Raw genomic sequence first — 12,096 nt, 5'->3', positions numbered from 1 at the left:
ATTCTAAAGCCAGTACTGTAAAAAAAAAAAAAAAAAAAATCAATGCAATATGATGCCGTTAGATTTTTGAGTTCTCTCAACAACTGTCTTAATAATTGTCCTCAGTAACATTTCTTTGTTTAGACAATGTGATTTTGTTTGTTACTAAATGCCAAAATTATTGTTGAGAGAAGTACAAATTTTTTGTTCAGCCAACGATCAATTTGCAACTTGTTTTGTCACCATTTCAATAATTTTTACATGAAGTTAACTGCAAAAAGAGAGGTATGTGCAAGACAAGGTAGTACATACAATTAATCAAAAGAAACACAATCAGAGGCAAACCCCAACCCCCCCCCCCCCCATATTTGTACCATGATCAATGGAAACATGTAAATTCTCCACACTGTAACCCCCTAAATGTTCAAGCCAAATCTACGCCCTTGCACACAATAGATCTCAAATCTTAACACACAAAACTCAGTGACAGTGACAATCAGCAAACTTCATTAAGTTCAAAGATGAGCTCCAAACATTACCACACAACAACTGACTACCAGTGGCAGAGGTGGGTAGTAACGCACTACATTTACTCCGTTACATTTACTTGAGTAACTTTTTGAAAAAAATAAAAAATACTTTTAGAGTAGGTTTAAAAGTGGGTACTTTTTACTCTCACTCAAGTAAATTTCGAATGAAATGTTTTTACTTTTACTTCTTTACAATGGGCGGCGTTCCTGTCGTTACTGTACTGGGTTTAATTTTAGTTAATGTGTAATTTATTGAGAGATTATTGAATGGGATTTTTACGAAAGCAGAAGTTCACACAGCTGCGCGCGCTGCTGACACAGACTGTCACTCAAGTCATCAATGCTGCAGCATCAAACTCTTCAAAGTGAAACACTTCTTCGCTCCGCACAGTGAAAAAAAATTATAGTTTCATCATGCAATGCCTTCATTTAACACCAAAACAAGCTAATATTTCAAGACTAAAATCTCTGCTTCAATTTAAGGCAGCACGCTGAGGTAAGTTTTGGCTCTAATGCTAACACAGGCTTTTCTGTGTGAATGTGATGGTCATTTTCAGGGTGATAATGTAACTGGGCTCTTATGACATCAGTTTTTAAGTGTACATTTTTAAATCAGTGCAGCAATATATCAGTGCGCTTTGTCCCGTGTCCCGCATGTCATGAGCAGTATTTACGCATTTACTGGAAACTATTGCAGCTACTTTGGGCGGATTAAAACTTTTAAGTTAAGTGTAAATGCCTTTTGCTCTGCCGTTCGTGTGATGGACAAATGGAGCGTGAACAGAGAGCATTTCTGCGCGTGCAAACCGAGGGGCAGCAGGCACACGCGTGAGAGATGTGCGGGCGTGAGGCGATCATATGGCGAAGAGAGTGGCTGTGTCCGAAATTGTTCACTCATTCACTACTTCCTATATAGTGAATGGCAGTGAGTGCACTATATATCAGCAGGGAGTGAACGAAATGAGTGAGTGAGTGAATTCGGATGCTGACGTATATACCGAGTGTCGGAGCTCTGGGGCTGTCGCAGAAACAACATCACATATGAACTTTTAAAATACTTGGGCCTTACTTGTTATTCTTATTTAATAATATATTAATACAATAAATCTTTATTCTGTTTGTAATTTTTATATCTACTGTATGTTAATATAAAGAGTAAACACATTTGATCAAATAAAGAGTACATTTTAAAATGTATATCTATGTTTTGCCTCTCTATATGTTATTGTTATTTTAATCAAGAAATTATTTGTCAAAAAGTAATTTAATACATTCAGCATGAAATAAAACTTTGCAGGAGTGAAGGAAGCAGTAATCTCCCAGCTGGTACGTCTTCCACGTGGTGGATTCTGGGCAATTAACCATCATCGAGTGTGGGTAAGAATGAGTGAACAAAAGTAGGGAACGAGTGGCTCACTCAGAATTCAGACACTCCTACAAAATGGCGGACACTCGAAATAGTGCACTATATAGTGGATAGGGGGCGGTTTCAGACACAGTGAGTGTTCCATGACCGGGGTTGGTGCCCTACGTATTGCTGTACAGAACTAATGATCTAAATTCTTTCGACACTGAAATAAGAATCCACGCAGGACTTTAAAAGCTATGAAATAGCGAAAGTAGGCATTAATAAAGCATGATCTTGCTTTGGTTTATATTTCAGCATTATACATAATGTCCTTGTGGGACATTTTTACATTTTCACCGTAATAATTACCAGAAGTGTTTCCAAACCTCTCTTCTTATTGACAAATTCATCCAGATCTGACAAAAGCCCTTAAAGGGATAGTTCATATTATTTACTCACACTCATGCCACCCCAGATGTGTATGACTTTCTTTCATCTGCTGAACTCACATAAGTCAGCATAAAAGTAATCCTCCAGTGGTTAAATCCATATCTTCGGAAGCGATGTGATAGGTGTGGATGAGAAACACTTTCACTTTCAAAATATGGAGAAAAATACATTCACTGAAAGTAAATAGTGACTCAGGCAAACATTCTGTCTAATATCTCCTTATTGTGTTGCATGGTAGAAAGAAAGTCATACGGGTTTGGAACAACATGATGGTGAATGATGACAGAATTTCCATTAATAATAATAATAATTCTGTAATACATGTTAAATGTGTATTATGTAATGGAATATAGGGGAGTTAACGTCCATTATGTCATTTGTGAAAGTAACGTATTACTCACTACTTGAGTACTCTTTTAATTTGATACTTTCTTACTCTTACTCAAGTAATTATTTATGTTAGTACTTTTACTTCTACTTGAGTAATTTTTTTTTAAGTAAATGTATTGTTACTTGAGTACAGTTTTGACTACTCTTCCCACCTCTGATCAGTGGCAAAAAAAAAAAAAAAAACAACAACAATAACAGCATAAATAAAGTCAATAAACAGCAAAAGAATAAGCCTATAACACTAACCGCATAATTTATTCATGTTGCAATGCATGCTGGGAACTCGCAAATCAGCTAATTTGTTTAACGTGAAATTGTTCGTTCAAACAACTATGTTAGAACATTCAGTTTTATGCAGATGAAAGTAATACATTTATTTATTTTTTTTTTTTAAACATAGGCTGGATATAATGCAATTTTCATTTTTTACAGTGGTGATTTAAAAATCACACCTGCAGCCCAAGAGAAAACTCTCCTGTAAGAAAATGCAACTAATTTGGGAAGGATTGCATATTAATCTCATTATTATTAACTCATAATTAAAATACAAGGACTAACAGTAAGCTCCAAATAGTGATAAATCATATCTGATAATCAGAAATTAGCCTACTTGTTAAAGTAACAACTTTTTACAAATATACATTTTAAGTCGAGTTTAAAGGTGTATTTAAGCTAACATTGCATCAATCAATCAAAAAATTTGAATCGGGTCAGTAACCGTGGAAGACAAAATTACACTCACTCAGTCGCAGACGAAAACCAAGCCAGCTCTTGGGTGGCGATCCGTATCGATGCATTATGTGCCATTAACCATGTGGGTAATTATCCAAATTCAGTTCATTCATGTGTTCTTCTCAGTGATGAGAGATCCGACCATTTGTGCACTGAGTGTCAGCAGAAGTGCAGACATTGGCACTTACGCTTTACTGGAAATGTTCCAACAGAGAGAGTAACTAAAGTTGCTAATACGTATAATTTATATTACATGGACAGCATAACGACTATTAGTATTATGTTACAAAGCAATTCGAGTGCACCAATTTATTTAAATTCTCTCATCTGTGCACTTGAGTGACTTCCAAAGCGCTTCACCATGTGTGTGTGCTGAGGAGACACAAAAGGACTTGTTGAATGTGACGCACAAAGTTTTTGTCCTCTTTCTGGCCTCAAGGTTTGCTGAAACTTATTGAATTGTGTTGCAAGAGCATAGCATATCCCATTTCAAAGTCAATATGACATCTTTTTAGCACACACAGCTTTATGGCCAGGATAAAAAAAAAAAAAATAAAAAAAACAAAACAGCAGGTTGCCAGGTTGCTCCAAAAAAAAAAAAAGAAGAAAAAAAAAAAAAAACACTTCTGTCTTCTTAGTGACCTAGAGAGGCTACCATCAACATAGACTGCAGTGTGTCTCATTTAATTTAACATGCAAGCATCTCCCTAACCAACTACCTCCCCTCCCCATTTCTCCCTCACTCTTTTCTTAAATAACAATCTGATTTAATTTCACGTTTCAAACAGTATATCTGAAGGCAAAAGTGTTGACGTACACTATATTAGGCCATCCTGTCCCATAACTGCCAATGAGTATGTCATCTACTCAATGAACTGTTCTACAATTGATACAACAGCATCAAGACTTGAGCATTTAGCCACTCTGTGTGTTACTTGGCAATTTCACAAACTCCTGTAAACATAATATAATTAAAGGTATGTTACAGGTTCAATATAAGTTAAAGAAATATTTCGGGTTGAAAAAAGTTAAGCTCAATCGACAGCATTAGTCATTAAGGATGTCATAAGTGGAGTCATAAGTAATTTCGACTCGTCCCTCCTTTCCTTAAAAAAAAAAAAAAGAAGTTAGGCATGTACAATGGAAGTGAATGGGGCCAATTTTTGGAGGGTATAAAGGTGCACTCAGTAATTGTTTCCTCAAAAAGTTTAAATCCTAAAGACATGAATTGTAATTTTTCAACATATGTAAGAAAATCATGACCACTCACATTAAAATGAAGACTCCAGTCATATCAATAACCATATAAAAGCTGTTTTATTCATCATGGAGAGGGTCCACACATGGGGGCTGCCATGCTAGAATCACACGACTAGCCAAATAGTAATCGCTTAATCTCAGTAACCGTCCTGTTATTTGACACTTTCACTAATTGATTAAAGTAATCATGGCTGACTGTGAATACTACATTTCTACAATGGCATCTGAAACTGAAAACTGTTGATTTTAAATGATGCTGCATCCAAGCCACTAGGTGTCAGTGTAAGTCCAAGAAGACCCAAAGACAAAAGTTACTGAGTGCACCTTTAAAGGCAGAAATGTAAAGCTTATAATTTTATAAAAGCACTTACATTAATTCTTCTAATAAAACGGTTGTGTATTATTTGAGCTGTGAAGTTGTTTAAATCATTGTTTTTGTGGTCGTTTTAGGGTTTTACGGCGTAACGTTGTCATGACAACAAAGTTATCAAATTGTATATAACTTTACAAAGAAAATATTAGTAAGTACGGTGGCGCAATGCTGCCACGTACTTATTATTTTTTCTCTCAGTTGTCGTAAAAACGACATCTTTTCTCGTAATAAAGGAATAATATGGCGTAAAAAAACGACATACGAACAACAAACAACGTTTTTATGACATAATATCTCGTTATTACAAGAAAAGATGTTGTTTTTACAACAACTGAGGGGAAACAATAATAATGGCAGCTTTGCACCACTGTAAAGTAAGTGATTGTATCACACTAAAATCATGTTAAAAGGCATATTATTTACTACTTGTGACTATGCTTTTGAAACAGGAAGTATCTAACCGTTTACGGATTGGCCCCTGTAAAATCAATTGTAAGTGCCTCACTGTAATCCAGATTTGCATTTTTTTATTTGTTTTTTTTTTAAGGAAAGGTGGGACTATACAAAATATTTTTTTTTGGAAATCAATATTATGCCACAAATGCTGTCGATTGAGCTTAACTTGAATTGAACCTGGAATATTTCTTTAAGCTCTATCGACAGCATTTGTGGCATAGTGTTAATTCCCACCAAAAAAAAAATAATAATAATAATTTAGACTTGTCCCTTGTTTATTTAAAATAAAGTGACATTAATGCACCTACAATGGAAGTGAATGGGGCAGTCCATAAACATAAAAAGTATAGCCACAAGATGTTCACATTATATGTATTAACATGATTTTAGTGTAATAAAATAAGGCATTTACCAGATTACAGGGTTTACCGGTGTTACGTTGTCATGTGATATTAGATATAACTTTACACAGATAAGGTTAGGAAGCAGTTTCATCACACTAAAATCATGTTAACATGCATAATGTTAACATCTTGTGGCTATAGTTTTAAAACAGTGTGTATTTTAATGTTTTTTGACTGGCCCCATTCACTTCCATTGTAAGTGCCTGACTGTAACCGCTATTCTTTTTTTTAAATTATTTTTTTTACATTTTTGAAATAAAGTTTTCAATTCTGAAACCTACTCTTTCAGTTATTTACTGCAACTCTTCAGACATGCTTACTCTCTTCCAATGGTTTCTAAAATATGACTTGTTTGTTTTTTTAAAATATGAATGTTAAAAATGCTGTTGACGGCATGCAAGCACTGTTGCTTTCTGTCTTCTCCTGATTTATGGGGACATCTATTGTCATCTCTTTAAAGTACAAGCAACCCTGCTCCTGGCTTGCCAGGCAGGCCATATGGGGAATATTAACCCTCTGCTCTCTTCTCCCCCAATGCTTCTCTCACCGCCTCCCCTACATTAAACACCTTGTGCAGAAATCACAGTTGTTCGGCCAGCTTGCAAAACAGATGAGACTGCCTTGCTATTCTGTGGTAGCACACAAAAGATGGCTATTTTGGGCTCTTTATAGCTTTTCCTGAAACACTATGTCTTGGAGAAGACTAATTTGTTCTTGTTATAGACAATGAATCAGGTGTATGGAATGTGAAGATGTCTGGGCCTTCGAGTTATGGACACAGCGTTCCCTATTGCCAAAGGGGAGTTGTCAGGATTTGTGCCCATGTTTGTTAAAACAGAGTGCCAGAGCAGCATGCCAGACCTGGATGATCTATACCTGGGTCGTGTTGGATCAGATCCCTTCACCCTAGAGGATCTCTCTTATCAGGTGTGACAAATCCCTAATCTTACAACAACCATGCTTTTGTTAACCACACATTTTGTAGGGACAAATCTCTTTTTACTTAGACATAAGACTATAATCCAAGACAGATTATAAACTTTGTCACAACTATTGCCTCATCTTTGATTAAATATGCACAAATATGTGTAAGAAAAATATACCTAGGCTCTCCTTTCCACTTGTGAAAACACACTTGTATGAGTTCACAATTCTCATCCATGGTAGTGAACTTGATCCTTAATGATGAGTCTCACAATATACTCATCATTATCAATGGTCAATATCATCCGAACCGCACATATGCTGCATATTGTGGCTTTTGTGAACCGAGCATGTGTCTGATCAGAGGCATGGCAAATTGTCTCTACAGGCTCCTCTAAAGCTGATTAGCAGCTTGGCAGATTAATTAATTAGTTTGCTGGTAGAATGAATATATTTAGGCCATTCTACATTTCTAGTACTATAAGATTTAAATATACATTTTTGGAATGTCAGGTTGGAATGTCAACTCTCTGCAGCATATGGCCAAAGTTTGCAGTAGGAGAGGGTTAAATGAAAGAGAAAGAGAATGAGAAAGACACCCTGAGGTCTTGATCAGATGGTTTTTAATTAGTTCCTTTCCTCCACTCAACAATCTTGACCTTTCTTTCTCATTTTTTTCCCCCTTAGTTTCTCATACTTTTGTCTACAACCAGTTTTTGTCCTTTCCCTGCCAATACTGAGAAGTAATAAACTACAAGAAGCATTAAAGTAATTCAGCTATTTTCAAAATAGAGTATCTATTCTTTTTCTGACAATATTTTTAATGTCCCGTTATTTTAGAAATGCAGTGTGATTTATTCAAACCACAATGGTTCATGTAAATAAAAAAAAAAAAGAATCGATTTTGTGTCTCTCTGCAGCATTTTACTGAAGGCAAATTATTTATTAAAATTCTGTTTTCTTACATAAGTTGAATTAGTTTTTTGTGCTTAAATGATAAATTAAATCATCCGATATATATATATTAAAAAAGTGCCACCTTAAATAGCTTCGAAGTAATTACCAAAATTTTTAGTAGCTTAGCTTGTTGTTTAACTTTCTATTTCAAGAGTAGTTTGCAGTTTTACCCTTAAATGCATGGGTGTATTGCCAAACATTATTGCATAAAGACCTGGCACATTTATCTATCACAACTGGATCTACAAAAGGCCCAGATAGTGTCAAAATTTCAAAATATTTTCAAGATAATTAGAAAATAATAGAATACTTTAGAAAATGTTCTGATATATTTTGATGTTTTATTTTTTCATATATCAAAGAGGTGATACAACACAAATAGAACAGGATTCATTACTTTCACACTTCCACATACTGAGCTACACATAACACAAAATCGACACATAAACTTAAAAAAAGCGACACACAAGCTAAACATATGTATTTTCTCAGGCACTTTTTGAGTCTAAATAAATACACAACTTAAATAATTTCAGTAGTACACCCAAATGACAATAGCCAAATCACACTGTTCATGTGTTACACTTGCTATAGTTTACTTCCACATTGCTTCTTCATCAAATGTAAATCAAGTCAATCACTGACACATCAGTGCCACCTTGAGTAAGAAATAGCATGTACACACATATGGAATACTGATAATACTGATTGTCACACAGAAAATCAATGTGATATAGTAGTCATTTGTATGAATATAGTACTTATTTGTCTTGTAATAAACAAAGAAATATATACCCTGTCATAGTAAACTTATATAGATTTTAAATAATCATTAAGCAGTTTTATATATATAACTTAGCATACTGCTTAACGATTATTTAATATCTATATAAGTTTACTATGACAGGGTATATATTTCTTTGTTTATTATTTATTTATACATACATATATATATATATATATAATCTGGCAATTTTTTTATACACCATTCAGAAGAGAAAAGTGTAGGAATACTAAAGAGGTGTGGGCATAAATCCAAAAAATGGATGTGATACAGGGGGTAGAATGGGGTCCCAGGTCACTAGCGCACACAGTATTTTTATTTTTATGCTGCTCCGCCGCTGACCCCTAGCTGTGTAGATACAGCATGATACAAACACTGAAGTTCCCAGTTTCCAATGTCATTGTAAAAAAGTGCTATATGCAATCAATTTATTCTGTGAGTGAAAGCGTCCTATTCCAGCGTCCATTGTTGCGATAAAGCGAGCAAAATTCATCTGGTCAGTATTCATCATCTCAACGTGGTGGCTCCGATGAATGCCACACAGCACCACAGAATAAAGCAGCTTTTTGTCCTAGACAGAAAACTAATTTGATTATTTATTGTCTAAAAGTTTAGCAAAAGAGAAAAACAACAACAACAAAAAAAAAAACACTTAGCGCACCTTTAACTACATTCAGTTATGAGTATCTTGAATCTTAGGCAGCTAGTTTCAAAGTAGGTTCCCAAGACTGTTCCCTACTCCTTTTCCTCATAAATCTATTATAATGATATCAGATGCTTCATGACTGTGATTCATGTTAACATTTGTTTGTTTTTTCAACTGTACTATGATCTTTTTTTGTCATCTGATTTTTGGTACTTGTGTGTTTACTGCTCCTTGGTGGTGAAACACAGTAAATATAGGGCTCTCTTGCAGACATCAAATTCTGAGAGAGGCTGTATGTTCTAGTCACCTGGGACTTTTCGCTTTGTCTCTGCTGACAGGAGCTGTTAACACTTGCGTGTGAGAGTGAGTGTGCTGCTAGATGTCCCTCTGGGCTCATGCTGTCAGATTTCATTCCCTCAGGCACAAATATACTTAGTTTTTCAGTGTATCAAGCCTGCAGGCTATCATCAACGGAGAAAGCATAGTTGGTTTGAAGTTAGCCAGTTGCAGCTGCATTTCAGGTTCATGCTTTTTTATGTAACTACAGTTGATATTGGGTGTGTTTGATTAATTACTCTATTTGAAAGGCATCCAAAACCCTATTAGTTGTTACCATTTCTAGTACTTTTCATGCAGAAATTTGGCAAGTGTTCGTATTTTATGTACTGTAAAAACATAGCATCTTTTGCAAACAGCGTAAGATAGCCCACATAGCAGCTCTCAAATTAAAAACCAAATGAATTAAGAGTATACTGGCATAATATACTTGTACTGCACTGCATAACCGAAGTTACAATGTATAATGTGACCGGTCAATTAAACATTGCATTAAATGTCTCATTTGTACAGCAGCTGTGGCACTCACTAAGCATCTGCCCTTACATCTGACGGGGGTGATGGGTTAATACGGAAGTATAAATGTGACTCACTGAGCACATTAACATGCACATTCTGATACTGATTATACTTAATAAAAACAATTCTTGTGTTGTCGGTTTTTTTAATAGGCGGATTTTTGGTAGTTATCAGCTTCTTGGTGTGCATGTAAACCTGCTCACTGAGTGCGTTTACATGCACGTTCTTATACTGATTATGATTATTAAACCGACAACATGTGTAGTCATGTAAATGCCAAAAAAGTTTTCGTTTATGGTAGTGAGATCATAAATGGTTTAAGCAAAAAACGATCGACACACTGATTTTTGCCCAGTACACCGATTTTGCATTGCTTGTAAACACTTTTAGCGGGTTATGCAATGTGCGCAAGTGTTGTACACATGCCGATTTACATTTTGACATCAAAAGCAGCCAATAATCAGAAGATTTCAAGTCTCACGTATTATTATTTTTTTTTACATTGTCGGATTTTTTGAATAAACTGATTTTTGGTAGTTATCAGCCTCTTGGTGTGCATGTAAACATGATCAATGAGAGCGTTTACATGCACGTTCTTATATCGATTATTTTTTATTTATTTATTTTTTTCTCCCTTTTTCTCCCCAATTTGGAATGCCCAATTCCCAATGCCCTCTAAGTCCTCGTGGTGGCATAGTGACTCACCCCAATCCGGGTGGCGGAGGACGAATCTCAGTTGCCTCCGCGTCTGAGACATCAGCCCGCGCATCTTATCCCGTGACTTGAGCATGTTACCGCAGAGACATAGCACATGTGGAGGCTTCACGCCATCCACCACGGCATCCACGCACAACTCACCATGCTCCCCACCGAGAGCGAACCACATTATAGTGACCATGAGGAGGTTACCCCATGTGACTCTACCCTCCCTAGCAACCGGGCCAATTTGGTTGCTTAGGAGACCTGGCTGGAGTCACTCAGCACGCCCTGGGTTTCTAACTCATGAACTCCAGGTGTGGTAGACAGCTTCTTTACTCGCTGAGCTACCCAGGCCCCACATTGATTATTCTTAATTAACCGACAACTAGTGAGGTCATGTAAATGCTGAAAACAGTTTTCCTTCGTAGCGAGGTCATAATCAGTTTAAGCAAAAACAGATCGGCCCATTACCCCGATTTCATGCTGCTTGTAAACACTTTTACTGGCGTTCTTACCAGGTTATCCAACACACTCTCACAGCAAAATCGTAAGGATTTGTACGACTTTTCTAAATTTGGCTAATTCGTGTGATATCGTATGACTGCACTCCTATGAATTTGTATGAGTTTCACTACAGCCAATGGCGTCGCTGGACATCGTTTCTATCTAATAAGCGATAAGTATTTGCTTCTGTCACCCACAACATCTTTCTATCATGTTTACACACTCTACTGATTGGTTAGGTTTAGATAAGGGGTTTGGGTAAGGGCATAATATTAATAAGCAATGTGCATAAGTGTAGTACACATGCCTGAATAATCTGATGATTTCAAGTCTCACGTAAACACGTTTGTTTGAATAAACTAGTTTTTGGTAGTTATCAGCGTGTGTTAACACACTCATTAAGTAAATGAAATGGTTACAGGGGATTGATTAGGACATTGAGCAACCGAGCATTGTTACTGTAACAAGTAGGCTAAACATCTTATATCACTTAACAACTAAAAATAGCCTCCCACTTACTTGAATTTGTTATGCGTGAATTCCAAATGCTGTTTTCTAGTTAAACGTAAAGCATGCATGTACCATCCATCCGCCCACACTCAAATACACACACGAATGCATAAACACACACCGTTCACATAATTGCACCTTGGTGTATTCTTTGAAAAGCTGCTGTATGTTTAATTTTAGCACAATTCTCTGTCCATTTTCCATGTTATCACTTCTATAACACATCTTCAGCATTAATTGCTCAAGCTTTTATTAATGTCAAGTCTTGCAGCCACCAGTTTGAAACTTCTTCTGG

General features: G+C 36.0%; 1 protein-coding gene across 1 annotated transcript in view; it reads right to left on the bottom strand.

The window, feature by feature from the left end:
• LOC127426362 (pleckstrin homology domain-containing family G member 5-like) overlaps nt 1-3,582 on the bottom strand; it is a 77,468-nt gene extending 73,886 nt beyond the window's left edge. The window contains exon 1 of the mRNA XM_051673129.1: nt 3,440-3,582. Within this exon, the coding sequence (XP_051529089.1) occupies nt 3,440-3,494 (55 nt within the window). The 5' untranslated portion in view covers nt 3,495-3,582. The remainder of the gene's footprint in view (nt 1-3,439) is intronic.
• Between the last annotated feature and the right edge of the window lie 8,514 nt (nt 3,583-12,096).

The sequence above is a fragment of the Myxocyprinus asiaticus genome, chromosome 35 (assembly GCF_019703515.2).
Source record: "Myxocyprinus asiaticus isolate MX2 ecotype Aquarium Trade chromosome 35, UBuf_Myxa_2, whole genome shotgun sequence".
NCBI lineage: Eukaryota > Metazoa > Chordata > Actinopteri > Cypriniformes > Catostomidae > Myxocyprinus > Myxocyprinus asiaticus.
Note: the sequence above shows the minus strand (reverse complement) of the source record. Positions and strands in the feature narration are given on the sequence as shown.